Source organism: Myodes glareolus, chromosome 8 (assembly GCF_982192425.1).
Source record: "Myodes glareolus chromosome 8, mMyoGla1.1, whole genome shotgun sequence".
Lineage (NCBI taxonomy): Eukaryota > Metazoa > Chordata > Mammalia > Rodentia > Cricetidae > Myodes > Myodes glareolus.
The window spans coordinates 101,101,527-101,124,889 of record NC_142033.1 but is presented as its reverse complement, the minus strand read 5'-3'; the positions used below and the strand labels follow the sequence as shown (position 1 = coordinate 101,124,889).

General features: G+C 49.4%; 2 protein-coding genes across 2 annotated transcripts in view; one reads left to right on the top strand and one right to left on the bottom strand.

Annotated features, from left to right (window-relative positions):
* Positions 1-43: 43 nt before the first annotated feature.
* Lonp1 (lon peptidase 1, mitochondrial) lies at positions 44-12,558 on the bottom strand. Its single transcript, XM_085692356.2, has 18 exons — positions 12,145-12,558; positions 9,073-9,161; positions 8,462-8,581; positions 7,894-8,131; positions 6,594-6,655; positions 6,315-6,444; positions 6,098-6,181; positions 4,950-5,170; positions 4,291-4,429; positions 3,762-3,940; positions 2,033-2,120; positions 1,810-1,932; positions 1,580-1,696; positions 1,187-1,327; positions 950-1,115; positions 621-838; positions 386-550; positions 44-305 (listed from the first exon to the last, which is right to left on the bottom strand). Exons 1-18 carry the CDS (start codon positions 12,541-12,543, stop codon positions 126-128), a joined length of 2,859 nt encoding a protein of 952 aa, XP_085548482.1. The 5' UTR covers positions 12,544-12,558; the 3' UTR covers positions 44-125.
* Positions 12,559-13,659: 1,101 nt separating this feature from the next.
* Positions 13,660-23,363, top strand: part of Catsperd (catsper channel auxiliary subunit delta) — a 71,369-nt gene continuing 61,665 nt past the window's right edge. Inside the window, exons 1-2 of the mRNA XM_087909264.1 lie at positions 13,660-13,762; positions 15,723-15,871. The gene's annotated coding sequence lies outside the window, so the exon portion shown is untranslated. The remainder of the gene's footprint in view (positions 13,763-15,722; positions 15,872-23,363) is intronic.

Genomic DNA, 23,363 nt, shown 5'->3' with positions numbered 1-23,363 from the left:
TGTGCGTGAGTGTGTTTGCGGCGGCGCAGTGAATCGGCTCGGATCTGGAAATAGGCAGTTTATTCATGATTCTACAGCTCTGCTTGTGGCTCCGCCACCCCATGATTACAAAGTCAGTCCCCGGGTCACCGCTCCACGGCCCGCGCCTGGTGCTGCTCGCGCAGCGGGAAGGCGATGCGGAAGATGTCGCGGTAGTGCTCCACGAAGTGCACCTCCAGGCCCTCCGTGATGAACGGTGCCAGGTCCGAAAAGTCCTTCCTGTTCTCTGCCGGCAAGACGATGCAGGTGACGCCTGCTCGCTTGGCCTGCGGGAACAGTCAGTCAGCAGGGTCCTGGATTCAGCTCCCCGAGGTGACGTAGGGTAGGGTGCGGCATGGGCACTCACCGCGATTGTTTTCTCCTTGATGCCGCCCACAGGCAGCACTTTGCCGGTGAGGGAGACCTCCCCTGTCATGGCCAGGTTTTGCAGCACAGGCTGTCCCAGTGCTAGGGACAGGAGCGCTGTCACGATGGTGCAGCCCGCGCTGGGGCCATCCTTAGGGGTAGCACCCTGCAGAGAGGCAGGCAGTGAGAGGAGCTGGTGGGTGACAGGGTAGGGTGCCAACCAGACAGTGTCCTACCTCAGGCACGTGTAGGTGGATGTGGGAGGTAACCAGGAAGTCATTGTCCGGGTCCTGTTCCATCAGGAAGGCACGGGCAAACGTGTAGGCGATGCGGGCACTCTCCTTCATCACATCCCCCAGCTGGCCTGTCACCTCTAGGCTGCCATCTTTGTCCTCCCTGCTGCCCCTGAGCAGGGGCCTCCTCAAAGACGTCTCCACGAACAAAGTGGAGCCTCCTAGGAGACAGAGAGGGGATTATATGCTAACGCCTGCTTCTCTCTGCACTGGCAGCACACACTTGTGCAGTCAGTCCGAGCAGCAGCAATGGCCCAGTGTGGGGCTCTCACCCATGGCAGTCCAGGCCAAGCCCATGACCACACCAGCAGGCGTGACGTCGTACATGCGCTCCACGGTGAACACTGGTTTCCCCACAAAGTCCTGCAGGTTCTCTGGCGTCACCTGCACGGTCTCTGCCTCCCCACTGACTATCTTGTAGGCTGCTTTGCGCAGCACCTGCAGAGTGGAGGTGTGGGTGAGGCTCGTGCTGAGGAGCCTGTGGCTGGCATGCGGCTGGAGGGACTCACCTTCTCCACCTGCTTCTGCAGATTGCGAACACCACTCTCCCTGCAGTACTGCTTGATGAGCAGAGTGAGCACCGCAGCAGACAGCTGGGCCTTGTTCTCGTCCAGGCCGCACAAGGCACGGGCCTGTGGCACCAGGTACCTCTGTGGGAAGCAACTGTCAGCAATGCCTACTGCCCCATTCACTATATGGTTGAGGTACCCTGGGGTCCCATGCTGCTCCCACACACCCAAGCCTCGCAGCCCTGCGCCTCAGAAGCAGTGAGGTGTCACAGGCTGGAACAGCTCCATAGTGGGGGTCCCGAGACCTCTGCCTAGCACCAAACAAGCACAGGGAACTACTGAGAACCAGATCTGATCTTGTGCCCGCCCCTCCAGCCCACGTACTCCACCTACCTCGGCTATGGCCAGCTTCTCCTGTGCTACATAGCCTGACACATTGATCATCTCCATGCGGTCCCTCAGTGGCTCTGGGATGGTGTCAGTGACATTGGCCGTGCAGATGAACAGCACCTAGTGACAAGGGGCACAGAGTGCTGGAAGCTGGGTGCACCTAGCTACCACAGTCCCTACACAAGAACACTAATTCAGTGTTCTAATTCAGCACTGACTAATTCAGCACTCACTTTGGACAGGTCCACTGGCACATCCAGGTAGTGGTCCAGGAAGTTGGCATTCTGCTCAGGGTCTAGCAACTCTAGCAGTGCTGATGATGGGTCCCCTTGGTAGCCTCGGCCAATCTTGTCCACCTGCGTGAGGAAGGCAGGTACCATGGGACCATGCCCAGCTCCCACATCATATGCTGGGCTTAGCATGGCCTGATCCTTCTGTCCCCAGAGCCTGCCCCACCTCATCAATCAGGACCAGCGGGTTCTCTGTCTTGGTCTTCTTCAGACACTGGATGATTTTCCCAGGCATAGCCCCAACGTAGGTACGCCTGTGGGGAGGCCATACTCCGTGTGGGTCAGCAAGCCGAGCAAAAGCCCACAGCAAACCACCACCACTTGGCCCACTTGGAGGCAGCTCTTGGTTCACCCTAGTGCTCTCCCTCCAGCCAGTATCTGGCAACATGCCCAGCCTGCAGTCATGCTCAATTCACTTTGCTTAGTAGTTGAATTAGGTGGGGGCTGTCTAGGCTGAATCTTGATGGGGACAGCTGGCACAGCGTGAAAGCCACACTCAGGCCCAAGATTCAGCAAGGCAGGCAGGACAGGATAAACAAGGGCTGGAGCAGAGCTCAGGAGCAGGGATGGCAGAGTGCCACTGTAGGGCAAGAAAGATGACGGTGGCACTGAGCAAACAAGCTAGAGCAGGCTGTGAGGGATGGAGCCTGGTAAGTTGGAGCAGCAAGGGGGGCCCTGTGGCTGGGGCTGCGCAGGACCTGAAGGGCCAGGAGTTTTGGGTAAAAAGGGGTGCTTTACTATTGTGACAAGATCCTTTTGTTTTCCAAGGTAGGGTTTCACATATCCAGGCTGGCTTCGAGCTCTAGAGCACACTATGTAGCCTGGGTGCTGGGATGGCAAAGGAGGCACGTGCCATGTTACGCCCAAGCTAGCTTCTGCACTGTTCATTGGCAGGCATCAGCACAGCCAAGCCTGCTTCCTCTTGGCTTCTTACAGCCACACTGGATCTGCCCTATGCTAGGGACCTGGAGCAACCATAGGCCTAGGAAAGGCCACCAGGCCCTGCCACCAGCCACTGGTGTCAGCTTGGTCTCAGCACTTAACTCAAAGGCTGCCAGGCTCCTGTGCCGCCTGTGCTCCTGCACCTGACTGCCCCTCACCCCGGGGCTTCAACACTGGATGCATATTTAGGTGCCCTTTAAAAAATTAGTTTCGGGCTGGAGAGATGGCTCAGTGGTTAAGAGCACCGACTGTTCTTCCAGAGGACCCGAGTTCAATTCCCAGCACCCACATGGCAGCTTACAACTGTCTGTAATTCCTGTTCCAGGGGATCCAACACCTCATGCAGACAAAAACACCAATGTACATAAAATACAAATAAATAAATAAATAAAGGACACTTTAAAAAAAAAATTAGTTTCAGGGGGCTGGAGAGATGGCTCAGTGGTTAAGAGCATTGCCTGCTCTTCCAAAGGTCCTGAGTTCAATTCCCAGCAACCACATGGTGGCTCACAACCATCTGTAATGAGGTCTGGTGCTCTATTCTGGCCTGCAGGCATATACACAGAAAGAATATTGTATACAAAATAAATAAATAAATATTTAAAAAAAAATAGTTTCAGGTGTGGTGGCATACATCTTTAATTCTAGACTCAGGAGGAGGCAGGAGGATCTCTGGATTCAAGGGTAAGAACTACACAGGGAGTTCCAACTCCGCTACAGCAAAGGCTACATAATAAGACCACCTCAAAAAACAAAGTTGAGACCGGCCAACAACTAGCTACTTCCTGCCTGTGTACCTCTGTTCACCCTAGCCTGGAATACTCTGCCCTGCCCAGCGCAGTGCAAACCTCCATCTTCCTACAGTGAGTGGAAGTGAGTGGAAGTGTGACCCAGCTGCAGCCTGGGTCACACTGCTTGTCCAGTCAGGTAGGTGCCAGGCCTGGCCTACCTACCTGTGCCCCTTGATTTCAGCCACATCTGTCATACCACCAACACTGAAACGGAAGTATTCACGGCCGAGGGCACGGGCGATGGAGCGTGCGATGCTGGTCTTGCCCACACCCGGTGGCCCGTGGAAGCATAGGATCTTGCCCTGGGTGGAGCCTCGGAGCTGGCTCACAGCGATGAACTCCTGCGGAGGCAAAGGAGACTCAGTGCACAGGGTGCAGGCCTCCAGAGTCAGGGCCTAATGGGACCACCACCCAGTGCCTACGAGGCGTCAGGCTGGGCTAATTGGAGCTGGGGCTACAGCGCCCTGGGCTTCTCAGAGGTGTCACACACATTAGAGGTGTCTCCACAGCCTGGCCCACATCACACCTTGTCAAAGAGCCCCCTAGGTACTGCACACCTAGTACTGCCGCCCATCCACTAGGAACATCCTGAGCCCCAGTGGGTAGCTGGCTGGTTTCCAATGGAAGGACTTAAAGACAAAAGGAGGCAGCCTGCCCTCAGCAGTCGTGGTGTGCACGCTGTGGAACTTACTAGGATGCGCTTCTTCACGTCCTCCATGCCGTAGTGGTCCTCCTCCAGCACAGCCTGGGCCCGACCCAGGTCAAGGTTCTCATCACTCTGCCGGCCCCAGGGGATAGATGTCAGCCAGTCCAGGTAGTTGCGGGTGACACTGCAGGGACAAAGCACTGTGAGCAGATGCCCCAGGGACCACAGGAAGGATGCTCACCACCCACGAGGAACACGACAACTGAGGGGCAGCAGGGATGAGTATGGCTCAGAGGAGAAGCTGAGGGCAGGCCTGCTCAGTGATCCAGAGGGAGGGCTGTACTTCAGGGACATAGCATCCTCATGTCAAAATTTCAGCTCAGACTGACATAAGAGTCAATGTGGAGTTTTAGCCTGAACCACTAGGGACCAGTGTCATCCACTGAGCCTGGCAGAACAGAGTCCAGACATGGACCCGCATCAGCAGGCAGAAACAAAAGTGCTGGGCTTCTATGCTCAGACTGCGCTGTTCCACCACATGCTTGCTTCCTGGGCCACTTCAGGCAGAGCCAGAGGCACGTACAGCTCAGGCCTGGGCCCAGAGGCTTTTTAGATTCCCAGCAGCCTGCACAGCAACATGCTCACCCCAGGATCTCACGGGACAGCATGAGGGGTGTCCTAGGGCCATGGCAGTGGGGACTCACTTGAACTCAGAGGAGTGGTTGTCCAGCAGGGCCAGCTTGCTCAGCTCCTCATCCACCACGTCCATTACATGATTGGGGACCACGAGCACCTTGAGGCGCTCCCGGAACTTCTCCTCAATAGCATCTTTGTCATCCTTCTCCAGCCCCAGTTCCTTCTTGATGATCTTCAGCTGCTCCTGCAGCAGGTACTTCCTGTGTGTCTGCTTGATCTTCTCCTCCACCTGTGGCAGGCAGAGCTCGAGCAAGGCGGGGCAGGGCCCCTCCACAGAATCCCCTGGGCTGGGTGTACAGCATGCTTCCCTTACAGTCTTCCAGGGCACCCAGACATGGGATTGTTTTCTGTGTGGACTTCTGCTGTAATGGCCAAACAGACACAGCCAACCACACACACCAAACTACCCATGAGTTAAACCTGCATTCTCTTAGTTTGTGATTTTGAAGCAGTTCATGTAGCCCAGACAGGCCTCAAAACTCCCTATATAGCTAAGGATGGCTCTGAACTCCTGACCATCCTGCCGTCATCTTGCCTGGCTTATGGTGTGGGAAGTCCTTCTGTATATGTGTTGCTTTGGTTGTTAATATGCTAATATGTGTTTGCTTTGTTGGTTAATGAATAAAGAAGCTGGCTTGGCCTGTGATAGGGCAGAGTAGAGCTAGGTGGGGAAAACTAAACTGAATGCCGGGAGAAAGAAGGTGGAGTCATGAGACGCCATGTAGCCTCAAGAGGGAAAAGATGCGAGCTGCCAGCTGGAACCTTGCAGGGAGGCCACGAGCTTCATGGTAAAAATATAAAATAATGGGAATGGGTTAATTCTAGACATAAGAGCTAGCTAGCAATATGTTTACGTGATTGGCCAAGCAGTGATTTAAATAATATAGTTTCTGTGTGGTTATTTCAGGAGTCTGGGTAGCTGGGAGATGAACGAGCAGCCTCCTACTACAGGCTTATGCCATGTTCACTGAGCTGCAGCCCAGCCCCCAGGAGGGGAGCCTTTGCAAATGAAGATGAGCACATGCCTAACATCCCAGCACACTGGAGCTGAGACAAGGGGACTGTGTGAGTGTAAGGTTCTGGGTCAGCCTGTTTTCAGAGAACCCTAAATCAGAGTTAGAGCCAGGACGCATCCCTTAACTCCCCTTCCCGTCACCTCTCGGCCCAGGCGTTGCTGAAGCTTGCTCAACTCAAACTCCTTCTTCAAGAGTGATAGGGCTTTGTAGAGCCGCTTAAGGATCTGTAAACAACAGGGGACAGTGGGGTTGTCTGGAAACAGTAGCACTGGTGGTACAGGACAAGCACCCACGTGAGCCCCAGCTGGGGACAAGCTTGCTTGGCACAGGGACTCTGTCCTGACATGGCACACTCACGTTGGTCTCCTCCAGAACATCCTGCAGCTCATGGGACTCTGCCCCTGTAAGCGCAGCACCCATGTCGCTTAGGTAGATGGGGTTGTCCACCACACGCTGGCCTGCCTGCATCATCTGCAACACTGACTCCCTATAGGGACAGAGAAGCCATGCCTTAGACACCTCCCTCACCACACACACAGCCAAGCTTCAGTGACAGCTTTGCCAGTGTGCTGCAGTGGGGGCAGGGAGCAGGCACCATGTGGTAGTCCCCGCCCTGCCCGGCCCTCAAATACTGACCTGTACAGAGGGTTCAGGGCGATGATATCCCGAATGGTCTTCACAATCTCCGCAGTCAGGGCCTGGTAAACAGGGACCATGGTAGTTACAAGACGGCAGAAGGGGAACCCCCAGGATCACCCCCAGGACTACAGAATAGAACCCAAGGTCATCAGCAACAACAGGAGTAAAACCTAAACCCTGGGCCAGTAAGATGGCTCAGAGCATAAAGGCTCTGGCCACCAAGCATGATGGCCCAAGTGCCACCTGTGGGTTCTACATGGTAAAAAACCAACTCCTAGACTCCTAAGCCTGCCTGACCTCCATATGCACAGTGCAACACATCCACTCTACCCTCATAAGGGTAAACAAAACAAAGTACTAGAAAATAAATCCAAGGGCCCCACCCATGGTGACCGGGGGCCCGAGCAGGCACTACTCCAGATGGTCAGTGCTGCTGCAACCACTCCACATGTTTTCCAGGGCTTTTGCTTTCTAGCGTTGAGGCAGGGCCTCACTCTATGACCTAGGCTGGCCTCCAACACCAGCCATCCTCCTGCCTCAGCCTCACAGCACTGAGATAACAGCCAGACAGGGCAACTCCCCCAGCTGAATTCCCCTTTGTAGAGGAGACCAACGCAAAGGAGCACTTCTCACACAGCTGTGGCTCTGGGGCCCACAGCACTGCACAACTCAACAGGAAGGCTGGCATAGTGCCACCAGCATGGAGACATTGCTCTAAGTTGAAACACGTTCCATTAAACAGAATGATTCCCCCAGGTCGCCGGCAATCCCATGAAGTCTATGATCCAGCATTAGCCCAGAGGCCTCCTCTCTCCACACAGCCCCAGCCCACAGCAGACATCACAATTCCAGCATCCATCCACAGAGCTCAGCCCAGAGGCATCTTGCCCATAGCTCCAATCAACCATAACCAATAGAGTCACAGCCCCTAGAAGAGGCTGCAGAAGTCCCATCTGCCAGTAGTGACAGCACTACACAGACTTCAGGACACACTCTGGACTTTGGGTCATCTAACTGTCCTGCCCATGGGGACCTTGAGGAAGGCAGGAAAGCTTTGGGGTCAGAATGGCCATAGCTTACTTGTTCCCTGCTTCATGAACCAGCTCCTGAACTGTGACGGAGTAACAGGTGGGTGCTCTACAGAGCACTGGAAGACTGAGCTGGAGTGGCACGGGTTCAAACCCTGCCTTCTCCATGAACAGCAAAGGGCCAGTCCAGTCTTGCACCCACTCCACTGTCTGTGCAGGTCATTTCAGGTGACTGCCGCTCAAGGCCCACAGCATGGCAAATGGCTTACCTTCACTTCCTCTGTGACCTGGAAGTCTTCATGGGCCACGTTCTCAACCTCCACCATGAGCACCTCTTTGGGGGTGTCGGTAGAGGCCTCAGGCACCAGCTCCAGCTGGGGCTTGGCTCCTGACTCGTCCTCCGCCTCCTTCTTGCCCCGCTTCGGCTTCCTCCGGGACTTCTGCTTGTTCTCTGACTCTGGCTCTGGCCCCTCGGGTTCCACTTCCAGCTGCCGGCTGATGTGAATCCTGTGAGCAGGCAGACCAATGAGCCCAGGACAGAGCTGTGTGTTCAAAGGCCCCGTGGCCCTAGGGTCTTCAAAAAATGGGGGGAAATACAACGAAACAAGGCAAACTGAAAAGCATCACAAATACTGGGGCTCGCTAACAAAAACACTGCACTCGAGACCTCTGGGCTTCTTGGAGCTGCGGCAAGGGACAAAATGCCAATGGCCTTGGGCAGCTTCCTCTTGACCAGTGGTAGTAAATGCTTGCAACCGCCTGAGTCAGGCAGAGCTGTCAGCCACAGTCACTTCTGTGCACACTGAAGGGCACAACTTATCTCACCCTGACCCGTACCTTCTGTGGCCTGTGACGATCATGCGTAGCTTGTCTCCAAGGTCCTGCATCTCATGGATCTGAGCGAACGTTCCCGTGTGGTAGATTTCATCTAGGCTCTCTACCACATCCGACTCATTGCTGAGGGAGACAGAACACAAAGATACATTGGTGGAGTCACAGCACCGTGTGCGGTGGGGCAGCTCGGGTAGGAGTTATGAGAGACAGAAGCACCTCCAGAGGTCACTACCAGAGACCCGAAGCATCTGCCTGTTCTTTCAAAGATGATGGACAGCTCAGCAGTAGTCCTTCCTGGGTGGGAGCAACTCACTAACTCCGTCTGCCCTGTTACAATTCCCACTCTCAGGCTGAGAAGTAGATTCGTGGGTGGGTGTCCTGAGATCCCGACTCTCACTGGGGCTAAGAGTTCACGTCTACAGCGTTGGGAAAGGGTCTCCACATGCTAGGTAAATGCTCCTGACCAAGCCATGGCCCAGCTCCTCCCTGGGGGACTCTAAAGCCAAGCCTTTGGCTTAGACTAAAATGGCAGTGTGCTCGGCTCTTGGTCTTGCCCTTGGATCCTTTTAGTTCAATTTGAAAAGTTCAAACAGTCTCATGCAGGAAAAACTTACTTGTCATCTCTCTTCAGGAAGATACCAACATAGGGCTGCGCCAGGCGGACTTTCCTCCTCAGGAGCTCAACCAGCTTCTTATTTTTAACCTGCAGGAGAATGAGTGAGGCACCAGTCAGGGCCACTGGCAAAAATGCTTACTGCAAAGCCACAGCTCCACCAACGTCACACCATGGAGTGAGCTGAGGCAGGAGGCCCTGGAGTCTGAGGTGGCTTCCTTCCAGCCTTGAGCACCACTTTCTAGTTACCCTGATCTCAGTGACTGACTCCTCCCACCCCCTTAGCAGCTGTCATGGTGCACAGCAGAGACAGGGAGACCTCTCTGAGTTCGAGGAAAGCCTGGTCTACAGCATGAGGTCCAGGACAGCCAGGGCTGCACAGAGAAACTGTTTCAACAAAAAACAGAAGCAGTGGGGCTGGAGAGGTGGCCTGGTCGTTAAGAACACTTGTTCTTGTGGGTGGCTCGAGTTCAACTCTCAGAACCCACAGAGAGGCTCCCAATCATCCCTAACTCAAGTTTCAAGGAACCCGACACTCTTTTGAACTCTACAGGCACTAAGCACACACCTGCCTGTATATGCAAAATACTCATATACATAAACTCAATGTAAACACACACAGCTCTCTGAGGATGGCTGTCACCTGAGCCACTGCCCCACTGTCACTCCATAGTTTAGCACGCACCATGGAGCTGACACTAATTTGGAACTCAAGGTGATCCTCTTGCCTTAGTTCAGGATTTACAGGGACAAGTTTCCAATATAGAAAGGCTGGGGAGAGGGGTCCCAACACCCTTCATCTGTGTGGGGCTCTTGTTTGTCTGAGACAGGGTCTCCTGCTGGAGTACAGGTTGGCTTGAACTCATGACAATCCTAATCCATCCTCCACTGTGAAGGGATTAGACAGTCAGCACCACCTACTTCCAGTTTAGGTGGGGTTTTGTCATTTGAGATAGGGTCTGTGGTATTTGAATGAGAATGGCCCTACAGGTTCATTTATTTGAATGTTTGGTCTCAGTTATAGGAACTGTTTAGGAAGGCTTGGGAGGTGTGGCCTTTGTTGGATGTCTGCCACTGGGGGTGGGCTTTGAGGTTTCAAAAGTCCATACCAGGCTGTCTCTCTCTGTCTGCAACTTGTGGTGGATCAGAAGCAAGTTCTCGGTCACTGTTCCAATGCCATGCCTGCCTGGCAACACCTTCGCCACCTTGATGCTCACAAACTACCATATTAAACTGTAAGCAAGCCACTGATTAAATACTTTAAGTTGCCTTGGTCACAGTGTCTCCTCACGGCAATAGATGGTAACTAAAACAGTGGCTCATGTAGCCAAGAGTAACTCTGAGCCACCGATGCTCCTCCTTCCACCTAAGCACTGGGATGACACATCGTTTGTGTGATGTGGGGGCCATCACCTCATGCACGCTAAGTGAGCATTGCACCCAGAACCCCGGCAGCCCGAGCCACCCCTGTACAATCCCTGGCTGAGGAGAGCCCTTAAGCCTGGCAGCTGCAGACATGAAAACTGAGTCTTGGTAACAGATCCATTCACTGGCCCCCAGGAGCCAGCTGTAGTTCTCTGATGGAAGCTGATGGCTGGTCATTTATGAGGTGATGACATCAGAAAGCCACATGCCAGTGTCTCAAGGCCACGCCCTTGAAGGCTAGCTGTGTGTGGCAGACAGCAGAAGTGTCTCTTTGCCCTGCTCCTGGAAGCCGAGGAGTAATGGGAATCCAGAAGGGACCTCCAGTGCAGTCCTGCAGGATCAGAACCCTCCAGGCATGGCTAGTCCTACAAGGGTCACAGGAACTGTGTCTGGGACTGCATCTAAGCGGCAAACCAGAGGCTCATTACTCAGTCACTCAGGGGACTATGAGGATATCTGTGACCCCAGAGCCGGGATGGTGTAGAGGGCCAGAGGACCAGGAGCTCAAGGACAACTTCAACTATATAGCAAGTTTGAGGTTAGCCTAGGACACATGATATCCTGCCTCAACCAAAACAAAAAAGTCAGTACACATAGGTCTATGTGTGACTTCCACCACAGCTCCCTGACTCAGAGAGAGGAGTGTCTATTATGTCCATTTCCCAGATGAGGGGAAAAAAAGGCCATCAGGAGCAACCTGCAGATAGGTAACGGTGCCACGTCACCTTATAGGGTTGGCTGGAAAGTGTGTGTGTCCTTCTACCAAATGGGCAACATGAATGAAGGGCCTTGGAAACATGGGAGAGGAGGTAGGTGGAGGAGCGGCCTCTGAGACTCCCTCATCTACACTGCTGAGGGGCATCTGTGGTGTGAATATGGCAATGACTCATTGTTTGACCTTGGTACTAGGCTAACTGATAACCACTGGCCTCCCTGGACTTGGATTTCCAAGTTTAAAAGAAAAATAAAACATAAAGGCAGTGGGGTAGGCAGCTGATTAGGAAATTCCTTACTTTTAAATGTCTCTGCTTTCCGGTGATTTCATCATCCTGCTCTCTCTCCCTGCCTCAAGGCTGAGCTGGGATCAGCTTCCTGCACTGGAATTTTCCTCCCTTAAGTATGGCTGTTCTTTCTTCTTCAGCATGGATATGAGGTGGATGTCAGGGACACTGCTGAAATGCTGTCCTTTTCTTCTTCCTTTGGTATGCCTCTCAAATGTCAGTCATTCCCGCTTTCTCCTACTCCTAGTAAAAAGGCTCCAAGGCCTGAAACTTTTTATCTCACAACTGTGCCAGATACAAAGTAACTACGGGAGTAAAAACTTAAAGACACTTGCTGGCTTGGGCTACTGGAGACCCTGTCTCAAGACAGAAGATAAATAGACTCTCTCAATAAACAACAGATGATTGCACAAGGGAGGCTCAGAAAGTGGTACAAAATGTTCGCCAAGATGGAAGGAAAAGAACTGTAGTCTGCTGCTAGTCGGCCTGGGATTTCTATCACCGGGGGTCCTAGATTCACGGACCCAAAGCCCACTGTACTGAAGGAACCGAATAGGGAAGAATGTCCAAACGAGCCACCAAGGACTCTGGCATCCTCCTGCCTCAGATTCCCGAGTAGTGACGGCCGGGCGCGGCGCTCTCTTTACCTCCACGATCTTTATAAAGCGCGGGAATACCGGGTTGCGGGTGATGGCGATGAGCGGCAGGTGCGGAAACACATCCGGGACGGTCATGGGTGCGAGGGCCGTGACAACCGGGCCGTCCCCGCCGCCCGCCGCGGCCCCGTCCTCCGCGCCGCCCTCGGAGGTCTCGCCGCCACCGCCGCGGCCGCCCGCGTCCCACAGCCCCCGCCACTGACCCGCGCCCGCGGGGACGCGGCCACCGAGCGCCCAGGGAGCCGATGTGTCGCAGACCCGCTGGCCTCGGCGCAACCAGGAACCGGACGCACTCGGGACGCGGCCTCCAGTGACGGCCAGCAGCGGCCGCCGCAGCGCCCAGCACCGCGCAGCGGCCCACAGCCGCACGTAGCCTGTGCTCGCCGCCATGGAACGGCCATACTGAAGGCGCACCGCGCTCACGTCATCTCTGCGAGTCCTCCGGCTGCGCACGTGACGACGCACGTGTTTCAGTCTGGGAGCCGGGCTGGCAGGAGGTGGGCGCGGTCCACGGCGGGGCGGGCCTTGGAGGAGGTGGGCGTAGCCAGGGAGCCGACCGGAGGCTGGGAAGGGAAGACCTGGGGCGGGGGCGTGGTCCACGGCGGGGGCGGGGCTTGCACATGGGCGAGATGGGGGCGGGGCTCGACGGAGGCCGTTCTAGAGAGCGGTTTTGGAGGAGGTGGACAAAAAGGCAGACGCGTCACAGAACCCCGGAGGAAGAATGACTTGAAGGGGGCGGAAGTGGTGTGTGGTCCCGATGAGGAACGCCCTACAGGGCGGGGCTTGGAGGAACTGGAAGCAGGGGCGGGATCGAAGGACGACTCAAAGGTCGGGGCTTTGAAAGGTGGGGACCAGAGCCACAGGTCTTGAAGGGGTAGGATGGGATGGGGCTGACACAGAGCACCCCTGCTTTAAAATTTTCTTCTTATTCTCGTGCATTGCTGATACACAACAACGGGTTCCACCATCTTCACCTGTGGAGAGATTTGGCCTCTCTTTGTAGTTGGCACATGACAGGTCTTGTGCACGCATTCATGCCTGTGTGGACAGACATCCATAGGGCACTTACAAAAACACTGAAACTTCTAGGGAGCATCCCAAGCGACAAGCGATCCAGTGCGTATACTCAAGATCTGTAAAGCAGCTGGTAGATTTTATGCATGCCCAAAACCCTGGTTGTACAACCGCCTCTCGGAATGCACATTCTATGCAGACTTCCTCAAATTCATTCGTGCATGCTCACGAATCTGACTTACGGAGCTGGTAGCCTGGGTACTAACTTTCAGATTTAAAATGTGCATGCTCTTCCTCCATATTGCTCATGCTCTCTCCTTCCACTTGCCTCTGCGTAGACCCTTTGGGCCTTTTTCAGGGATTTTGTTGCGCAGGTCCAAAAGATCCTGATAGGGGCCTTCACACCAGGTGCGCATGCACAAACTGGGGGTGGGGCGCGAAATGGCCTACCCTTAAGTTCAGTGCGCATGTTCAGACTCTTCCTCGAGCTCCTTGGCAGTTGGGAAACCGGTGTAAGCTGCAGACGAACAGACAAGATGCTGTTGTTGATGCTGGCGGCGGTGGCCTCTGTGAGCAGAGCTCAGCAAGCGTGCCAGTGAGACTGCGTAACCAGGATGAGATGCAGCTAGGGCTGGGGCGGGGATGGTTCATGTTGGAGCCGAGGCGTGCTCTCCAGCCTCATGGTAGAAATCAAACTTGACACATCTTTTCCAAGCACGTCACTAAAACCCAGGGCTGGGTGTGGAACCAGGGTCTTGGGCATGTATAAAACCCAAGTTTCTCGTGCAATCTGAAACCAGTTCCACAATGCATCCAAAAGCTGCTGGCAGCTGAGCTTAGTTAAATGCGTGCTGGGAAGTGTGCTGTGCATGGTGCCATGGCTAGTGGCATCTCTGATCACTCCCATGCGATGACTTTTCTGTGTTGCTGAGTGTGTCCTAGGGACTTCGGTTCTCTGACCCTGAACCCTGACTAGAGTTCAGCAAGGCACTTGTTTGCCGTGAGTTTACAGCCAGCTTGGGCTATATATTCAGACCTGTCTCTGAACAAGAAATATCGTGCCTCAGCCTCTCAAGTGATGAGGAGACATGTCACAACACTGCCATCGGAGCATCCCAGTTTAAATATTCAAGGATACTGTTAGCAAAGGAGACATAACTGCCCCAGATACTGGACTTGTCCTACCCAAAAGGGACTTGTTTGCTGCAAAATAGTAAAAAGCAAAGTGGGGAAATTTAAGAAATATTTGCAAAAAAACAACTGCTGAACTTTGACTAGAGGTCAGTGTGCAGAGACCTGACCAAGCTGGTGAAGCCTGGGTCACCTTCGGCACCACAGACACCTGGTGTGGTGTGGGAAGATTGGACGATTTAGGCTAGCCTGTCTCTGAATAGTCAGTGAAAGGAACCTGGGTGGGTGGGGGGGGGCTCAAGGAAGACAGCCCAGTAGCACCAAGGCCCTGGGTTCCATCCCTAGAACTGTGTGCATGGAATGGCGTGGGAATGGGTAAATGTAAGGGAGCCCAAAGAGCTTCAGGTCCTCTGGGACTGGAGTTACAGACAGGTGTGAGCTGTCAGGTGGGTGCTGGGAATCAAACCTGGGTCTTCTGGGAGAACAGCCAGTGTTCTTAGCTGCTGAGCCATCTCTCCAGCTCCTGAATTTTTGTTGTTACTTATTGATTTTTGAGAAAGGATTTCATCTTGTTGACCAGGCTGGCCTCAAACTCACAGAGAAGCACCTGCCTCTACCTCCTTAGTTCTGGGATTAAAGATGTGCACCATACCTGGCTAATTTTTTAAACTATTTGTGGGTATTGGTGTCTGTGTGTGTATGTATATGTCAGTGTGTATATGTGTATATCTCTGTATGTATGTACCTGTCTGTGTCTATGTGTATGTCTGTATACATGTCTGTGTATGTGTGTGTGTGTGTGTTGTGTGATCCTTTCGTTGTGTTCTTACAAATAAAACTTGCTTGGAGTCAGAGGGCAGAGCTAGCCACTAGTTAGCCATAGAGGTCTAGAGGTCTGTACAGAGAGAGGAGACAGGAAGTGATAAAGTGGGGTGTAGACAGGATCTTGGTCCTTTTTTATGAAGGAATGGAAGAAGTAGGAAGACACTGGTGGCTTCTCCATGGCTTCTCTGATCCCTCAGGTTTTTGGTGATAAGATGAATTAGATTTACTCTTCATTTGGCATCCAACTTCTGGGGCACAAATTTATAAAATAGCTGCTTGCTAGTAGCTTTTGCAACCACCGGCACAGGCAGGTGGAAGCTACACACAGGAGCAGCACCCCCAGAGTCACTGCACCACCAGCTAGGTTTTCCTTTTCTTCCCCAAGCCCTCTGAGCAAGTCTGGGATTTTTCTCTACAGCAATCTCCACAGGCACTTGGGCTCCAAACACCTCCAGAGTCAGCCCCTCCCCACTGGCCAGCTCTACCTTAGGGCAGCTCCTGCTACACCACCCCCTATGTGCTTTTCAGACAACTGGTTCCCTCTCTCCATGGGTTTTAGGCCTCCCCTGAACTCCCTCTTTGGGTTTTTGCCATACCAGGTATCTGCCTTAACACCTACTCAGGCCTCCACTGTGGCGGCAACCACCACACACATCTGCTCACAGCTGCACTCTAGCAGCTGCACCACCTGTGTTCCCTGTCAGACCGCAGTCAGCCTCACACAGCGCCATCATTGTCAGCAGATTTGGTAAGACAATGGGGAATTTTTAAAAAATTTATTTAACTTTATTTTATGTACATTGGTGTGAAGGTGTCAGATCCCCCAGAACTGTAGTTGCAGACAGTTGTAAGCTGCCATATGGGTGCTGGAATTTAACCCAGGTCCTGTGGAATAAGAGGCAGTACTCTTAACTCCTGAGCCATCTCTTCAGCACCCTGGCAATTGTGAATTTTTAAAGGAATTAGGAATTTTAGTGTTTTAAAAAGAAGAGAGTTTCCCCCCACATTAAAAAATGGAAAGCACTATAACAGTGGAGGGAGTTAGGTTTCTGTATGATTTCACAATAGATGAGGGTGTAGTGATGAGGCAAGCAGGCCTGCTTTTCATCCCGCCCAGCTCCCACATGGCTAGCTTTACACCCAAAATAACAACACACAAATTGTATTCATTTAAACACTGCCTGGCCCATTATCTCCAGCCTCTTATGAGCTAATTCTCACATTTTGATTAACCCATTTCTAATAATCTGTGTAGCACCATGAGGTGGTGGCTTACTGGGAAAGATTCAGCATGTCTGACCTGGTGGCTGGTTCCATGGCGTCTGCCTCATTGCCTTCTTCCCAGCATTCTATTCTGTCTACTCCACCCACCTATGTTCTGACTTATCAAGCTAGTTTCTTTATTAACCAATGAAAGTAACACATAGACAGATGATCCTTCCTATATCATGAGGGGAAAATTAACTTAAATAGGATTTGCAAAATGTCAACTATAAACATTATTGGTTTAGTAATTCTTGTTTTATCCCTAAAAATGTTGATGGATATGAGCAATGTTGGAGCCTGCCCCAACAAAGTCAGCCAGGGGTCCTGGAAGGCGGCACTGAGGCTAAAGAAACGTTAGATCGAGAGAAATTGAGGCAGAAAACACAGGACAGATAGATTCAGGACAGTCCCAAGTTTATTTCACAGCCTGCTTATATGCAAAAGCAGAACACAGCACAGCACCGTCAGTCAGTATCTGACCACACGACCATTCCTGTCCTTACGCAAGCAGTTTCTTTATTTGGACATGCCCTAACTTTTGGCAGCAGCAGTGTTCTTTTCTCATGGACAAAATTCTTTTTCCAATGGGCTTATTCAGAACTTTCTAACTGCCCTCAAGTGTGGAGGGCCGGACCACATTCTCCATTGCTTCTAGGAACAAAGGTAGAGATTGACCTCTGTGACCTCAAGGTGTGGCGGTACATGCCTTTAGTCCTGATGCCTAGGCGGCAGAGGCAGATTGACCTCTGCAACCTCAAGGCGTGGTAGTACACGCCTTTGGTCCCGATGCCTGGGAGGCAGAGACAGGCAGACCTCTGTGAGTTCAAGGTGATGTAGCACACGCCTTTAATCCCAGCGCACGTGCTTGGTAACTCTCTACTGCCTACTTCCGAGGCATCACCTGGGATAATGGGCAGCGGACCAATCCAAGAGTGACACGTCAGAAGTGAGGACTGTTTCCTTTATAAGGGCTGGGTTCCCCTCATTCTGGGTCTCCGCCATGTTGGCTGATGCTCGCTCTCCCAAGGGGCATTAAAGCTTTACTGCAGAAGTATCCTAAGTGCCCCGCGTCATTCTTGCTGGCGAGAAGGTAGCGCGGGACACTCAAGGATACAAGCAGAGCAGGCAAGCTTGCACTCAAATGGCTTTAGAACCAGAGTGGACTCCAGATGGAAACTGAGTCACTTGTGAGTTACCACAGAGTGCCAAGATACAGGCCTTAGGAAAAGTTTCTAAGACAGATAATAGAGATATTCAGACAAAGACAGAGGGATTTAAAGGAGAACCAACCTCACTACTACATTATAAAATTAGAGAGGAACAGCCCGAGGTTTTCAAACAGGCAACCTTTATTTACCCAGTCACTTTATAGGAACAACTGCAAAATGACAGGAATCTCTAAGACAGTGTAAAAGCTGAGTGGTAAAGTTAGTTTTGAGGAGATTTAAATAAGTGAGAGTCCCATATGGCATGCGTTCACGTTTTGTGAAGCAGATGTTAAATTCATGGTCAACTAGTAACAGAATTGTCCCACAAGACTGGAAAGATTTTGTTACAGCAGTATTGGAGACTAGTCTTCAATTTTAGTAGAGGACCTGGTAGAAAGATAAGGCTAGGACCATTGAACACCAAAGTAGAGATAGAGGTATTGAAATTTCCCAAGACCAACTTTTTGGAGAGGCAAATGATGCTGATGTATAAAGATAGTCTCTATATGATGACCACACCTTGCCTTTATGCCATGAAGCAGCTTTGAATGCTTGGGATAGAATTGAAGAAGAAAGAGAAATAGGTCATTTACTGAGGTCATACAGTGCTAAAAGGAAACCTTCACTGTTTTGTTTTGTTTTTTTACAAAGATTGAATTCTGTTGTAAATAGAATGATACAAAATTAAAAAACTAGACAAATAATAATTGAATCTCTAGATTTTGAAAATGCTAACTCACAATACAAAAGGATAATTAGGCCTTTAAAGGCAAGATCAGCACCCAAAGAGGAATGGATCCAATTTACAGTCAAAATTGAATATCATAACCATGATGATAATTGGCTAGGACAGGTGATTTCCAGAGGCTTGAAGAAAAAATGTCATGTGTTTTCATTGTGGCATACAAGGTCACTTAAAAAGAGATTATAGACAGGGCCTTCCTAGAAACAATGTTTCTTCTAATCCTAACAAGGCCCTTGCCTTCTGGAGTATGCAGAAGGTACAGCAAAGACCGACATTGGACCAATGAATGCAGATCAACAAGGGACAGACAAAGTAGTCCTTTGCCATCAGGAAATGCCTTGGGGGCCTCTCATGGGCCTCAATATTAAATTTGGTTCAGTTATTCCCTGTCACCGTGGGGGCAACTTCTCCCCGGAGCAATCAGAGGACCTAATGCCTGTTGTAAAAGACAAAAACAAAAAAAAAAAAAACAAAAGCAAAACACATACTGCTTTGGATGAGAGAACAGCTGTTGAAGATAAAACATGAATTTCAGGAGAAATCATAAAGCAAATATTTTGGCAAATGCCTATAAATGATCAGAGATCAACATTAAAAATATGTATAAAGGACATTGTAATTGAAGGTCTTGTAGACACAGGGACAGATGTAACATAATTGCGCCAGAGTCTTGGCATTCAGATTGACCTCTTCAGTATACAAACGTTCAGCTTTTAGGGGTGGGAACTTTATCTCAGGTAAAACACAAGATGGTCAAATGTGTAAGGCTAGGAGGGCAGAGAGAAAATTAAAGCTGCATGTGGTTAATAGAGCAGTGAATTTATGGGGATACATTCCTCCAGGGTAAGAAACCATGAGCTAATGTGTCTTTCTGGAAAAAGTATTAAAAGACATTGTAAAGAGCAGTCACCAACCATTTGGGCTACACAAGAACAGGGTACAACAGCTGCTGGACTTTCAAAGGGACTAATAGCCCTGCCTTTAAAATGGCTAACTAGGTGGAAAAAATAGCCTTTGACATCAGAAAAATTACAGGCCTTAGAACATCTGGTACAGAAGCAACTAAATACTCAACATATTGAAGAATCAACTAGTTCTTGAAATTTTCCTTTATTTGTTATTAAAAAGAAGTCTGGAAAATGGAGAATATTAACAGGTTTGAGAGCTGTAAATAAAGTAATTCAGCCAATGTGCTCTCAGCAGCCCAGAAAGCCTTCTCTGTTACTTAAAGGATGGTCTGTTATAGTTACTGATTTAAAAGACTCTTAGGATTCCAGCATTATTCTGATCCCATCCCCTGGCAGCCCACTGGCATTCAGGCAAACACCTATCTGGGTGGACTACCTTCCCTTCACCCCCACCCTTTCCTAATGAACTCCCACATGGGTTTGTTAAGCTTTGGGGTTCATTCCTTCCTGCTACAGTTCCAGCCTACCAACAATACTTCTTGTTCACTATACCTTTACAAGAAAGGGATACAGAAAAATTTGTCTTCACAGTGCCTACTTAAAGTAATTCTCAGCCTATTAAGAGATATCAGTGGAGGATTTTCCCAAAGGGGAGGTTAAACAGCCATACCCTGTACCAATATTTTGTACAATAGCCACTGATCCATGCACAGTTTTCTCATTCAATAATTTACCATTATATGGATGATATCTTGCTAGCTGATTCAAATGTAAATAGTTTAGAGAAAGTGTTTAAGGAAGTTAAAAAAATTGCCTTGTTGGGGATTACAAATTTCTCCTGAAAAAATACAAGGAGGAGATTCTATTAATTACCTAGGATATAAGATAGGCTTACAAAAAATTCAACCCCAAAGGTACAATTCAGAAGAGGTGGCTCTTAATGACTTTCAAAACTTGCTGGGAGACGTTAACTAGCCCACAATTAAATTGACAACTCAAGAACTAAGTAATTCATTTCAAACCTTACAAGGTGACAAGGCCTTAACTAGTCAAAGAATATTATCAGCTAAGGCTAAGAGCACTGGCTTCAGTAGAAAAGAAGTTAGAGGATGCATATGTAGATTGTTCAGAGCCACAGCTGGATGTTATTCTGGTCATTTTATCTTCTCTGTGTCCCCTACAGGAATTTTAATTCAGAGAGAAGATAATGTCTTAGAGTGTTTTTTTTCCCCCACAGAAACAGGGTAAAAAAAAAATCAAAGACCTATGACTTATGTAGAAAAGTTTTCTGAGATGATTCTAGAAGGAAAATTGAGACTTTATCAATTAACAGGATAGAGAGGCCCACACTGTTCCATGCAAAGTGACAGACTGCTGTAGTTCTGTGCTGGTGCATCTCATCCCTGCCCCAGAGGCACTGGCATAGTCTTTGCTCCTGTGTCCGAGAAGCTACTGATGATGGCCGGCATTGATGACTGCTACACATCAGCCAGGGGCTGCACTGCCACCCAGGGCAACTTTGCCAAGACCAACTTTGATGCCATCTCTAAGACCTACAGCTACCTGACCCTCGACCTCTGGAAAGAGACTGTGTTCACCAAGTCTCCTTATCAGGAATTCATTGACCATCTTGTGAAAACCCACACCAGAGTCTCTGTTCAGAGGACCCAGGCTCCAGCTGTGGCCACCACATAAGGGTTTTTATACAAGAACTGAGTAGACTCACAGATTGCCGTCCTCTGCACAAACTGGAACAGGAACCAAATCTGGCAGCCAGAAGAGAGAGCGTGCACAAGTTTTACAGCTGCATTTATAGTATATGAGACCACACTCATGTGATCTGGTATCTTAAAGGCTATTGGTTGAAGGAGTTTCTATAACACCTCCCTCTTTTGTCTAAATAAGATAATTCTACACCTAATACAAAACTATATACAATAAGAACAAATACCAAGTATAAAAATTAGAATTACAACCAACATAAATAATATTAAGCAAGAAACATATGCTAAATGTTTCAATAGTTATCCAATTCTAAAGAGTCTAAGTCTTGTATTAATTAGAAATAGCTTGGCTAAGTCATGAGAGGAAAGTAACTATGACTATCTAGTCTTTAACCCCATTGAAGACCTGAGAAGGGAAATAATATTACTTGAGTAAATAGGAAGTACAATAATGCAACTTTGAAAATGTGCAATAAATGACAGAGACAACTGGCTACGTGGGCCACCCAAAGTCTCAATTGCAACATTGGAGCAACCAACTTTGGCTAAGGCGTAGACTAACTGACAGACCATTTTCAGAGGCAGGAAATTATTCAAAACTGTCTTACCCTGTCTTGGTAAGATTTGACAGTCTTTTTTTTCTTGTATCCTGCTTGGCACTGTGAATTTTGGAACAGGCATTAGCAGTTCCTTGCCCAAAGGCCAGTTTTGCCAAGAAGAAAACAAGCTCCAAGTGGAGTGTCTTTGGTGCTCAGCATTCTCTCGGGAATAGATTGGTGCTGCCAGGAGCAATCATGTCTCACTTCAACAGAACCCTAAGTTATTTAAATGCCAATTCTACAGCTCTTTGAAGTGGTTGAAGATTACCTGTCTATGTGGAATACAATCTCTATGTATCTAAAGAACCTGGTTAGTCTAGCTATAAGTATGAGAAATATGGATAATATTGACCTATAATTCTTAATACCTAGCTAGCTTAAAGACTAAGATTTCATATTAGAATATTAAACAATCTTTAAACAATCTTGCAACAAATGAGGACAATGACCTCAAAATATAAACAATGCATAAATATCTTGATCAGAAGTACAAATGTATAGTACAATATGATAAATATATCCTAAAATTGTATCAATATACAAAATGTCTTAAGCAGAGGTAGAAGCATGAATGCATACAATATGCCAAAATAACTTTGTCTAGGTGTGGTGCGGGAGAATTGTCTGTATTCTATCAATCATGTTTTAAATAAACACTGATTGGTCAGGCAGGAAGTATAGGTGAGTCAACCAGACAGGAAGTAGAGGTGGGGCGATGAGAACAGGAGTATTCTGGGAAGGAGGAAGCTCCCTCCGCATTCCTGCCCAGATCACCCAAGAAGCAGGATGTGAGCTACCCTGCTGAGAAAGGTATCAAGCCATGTGGCTAACATAGATAAGGATAATGGGTTAATATAAGCCTGAGCTAATGGGCCAATCAGTTTTACAACTTATGGAGATCTCTGTGTGATTTTCTTTGGGACTTGCCAGCTGTGGGGAACTGGGCAGGACAGAAACCCTGACAAGCAGGCCCTCATGTTACATAGGTGTACAAATATTGTAAACAGAAATAGGTACATATTCAATATGACAAATATAATTTGTTATAATTACTATTATTATTTGTGTGAGTAAGCTCACACTAATATACCTATTATCCCATCCAAATTTCCTTTTTTCTTATTTTTTTTCCAAAGAGATCCCTGAGCCTACATAAATCCCACCCCAGCCCCCAACCCTATACCAGTTATAATCAATCCCTAATTGATGTCCCTAACCCTGAGGACAAACTTTGTTGGGAAATGGGACTTCATCTTTTAGATTTACTTCCAGCTGTCATGGGGGCAGTGTTTTTTTCTATTGGATCCTGTGAAAGTAAAATGATAGTTATGTTCCAAGAGTACTGTCTGGTATAATTGCAAATAGTCTCTGAGTATTCGGTAGGGTTTTTCTGAGGTTCCTACTTGAAGTTCTGGCCAGAAAATTAGAAGAAAGCACGTCATTTCAGCTAACCAAGTTGGAACCATATTGAGTGGCTGGTACACAAAGCAGGTCTTAAAGTAGCGCTATCAGCATCATGACATCATATCAACCAGGTGGAGTTGTTGTTGTGGGGCTCATCTTCTTCCTGGAAATTTTAAAGATTACTACAGGAAAATTTATTGTTCATTGTAGAAAACATAAATATTATTTATGTAGACATATATTCAATGAAATATATGATGGACACATAAATAGATATGAAGAGAAGTAAAATATTTCCTAAATTCTTCTTTCTGTCTTATACCAGATGGCTCCTGACATGAGACAGAAATTTTCTTTTAACATCATGCTTGGATTTAGAGAAGGAT

Excerpts from the sequence above, each read along its gene's own strand:
- Lonp1 (XM_085692356.2), bottom strand. The coding sequence starts at position 12,543 with ATGGCGGCGAGCACAGGCTACGTGCGGCTGTGGGCCGCTGCGCGGTGC. Across the intron at positions 839-949 it reads CTTGGCCTGGACTGCCATGG|GAGGCTCCACTTTGTTCGTG; the intron begins GTGAGAGCCCCA and ends TCTGTCTCCTAG. Across the intron at positions 551-620 it reads TCCACCTACACGTGCCTGAG|GGTGCTACCCCTAAGGATGG; the intron begins GTAGGACACTGT and ends GCCTCTCTGCAG.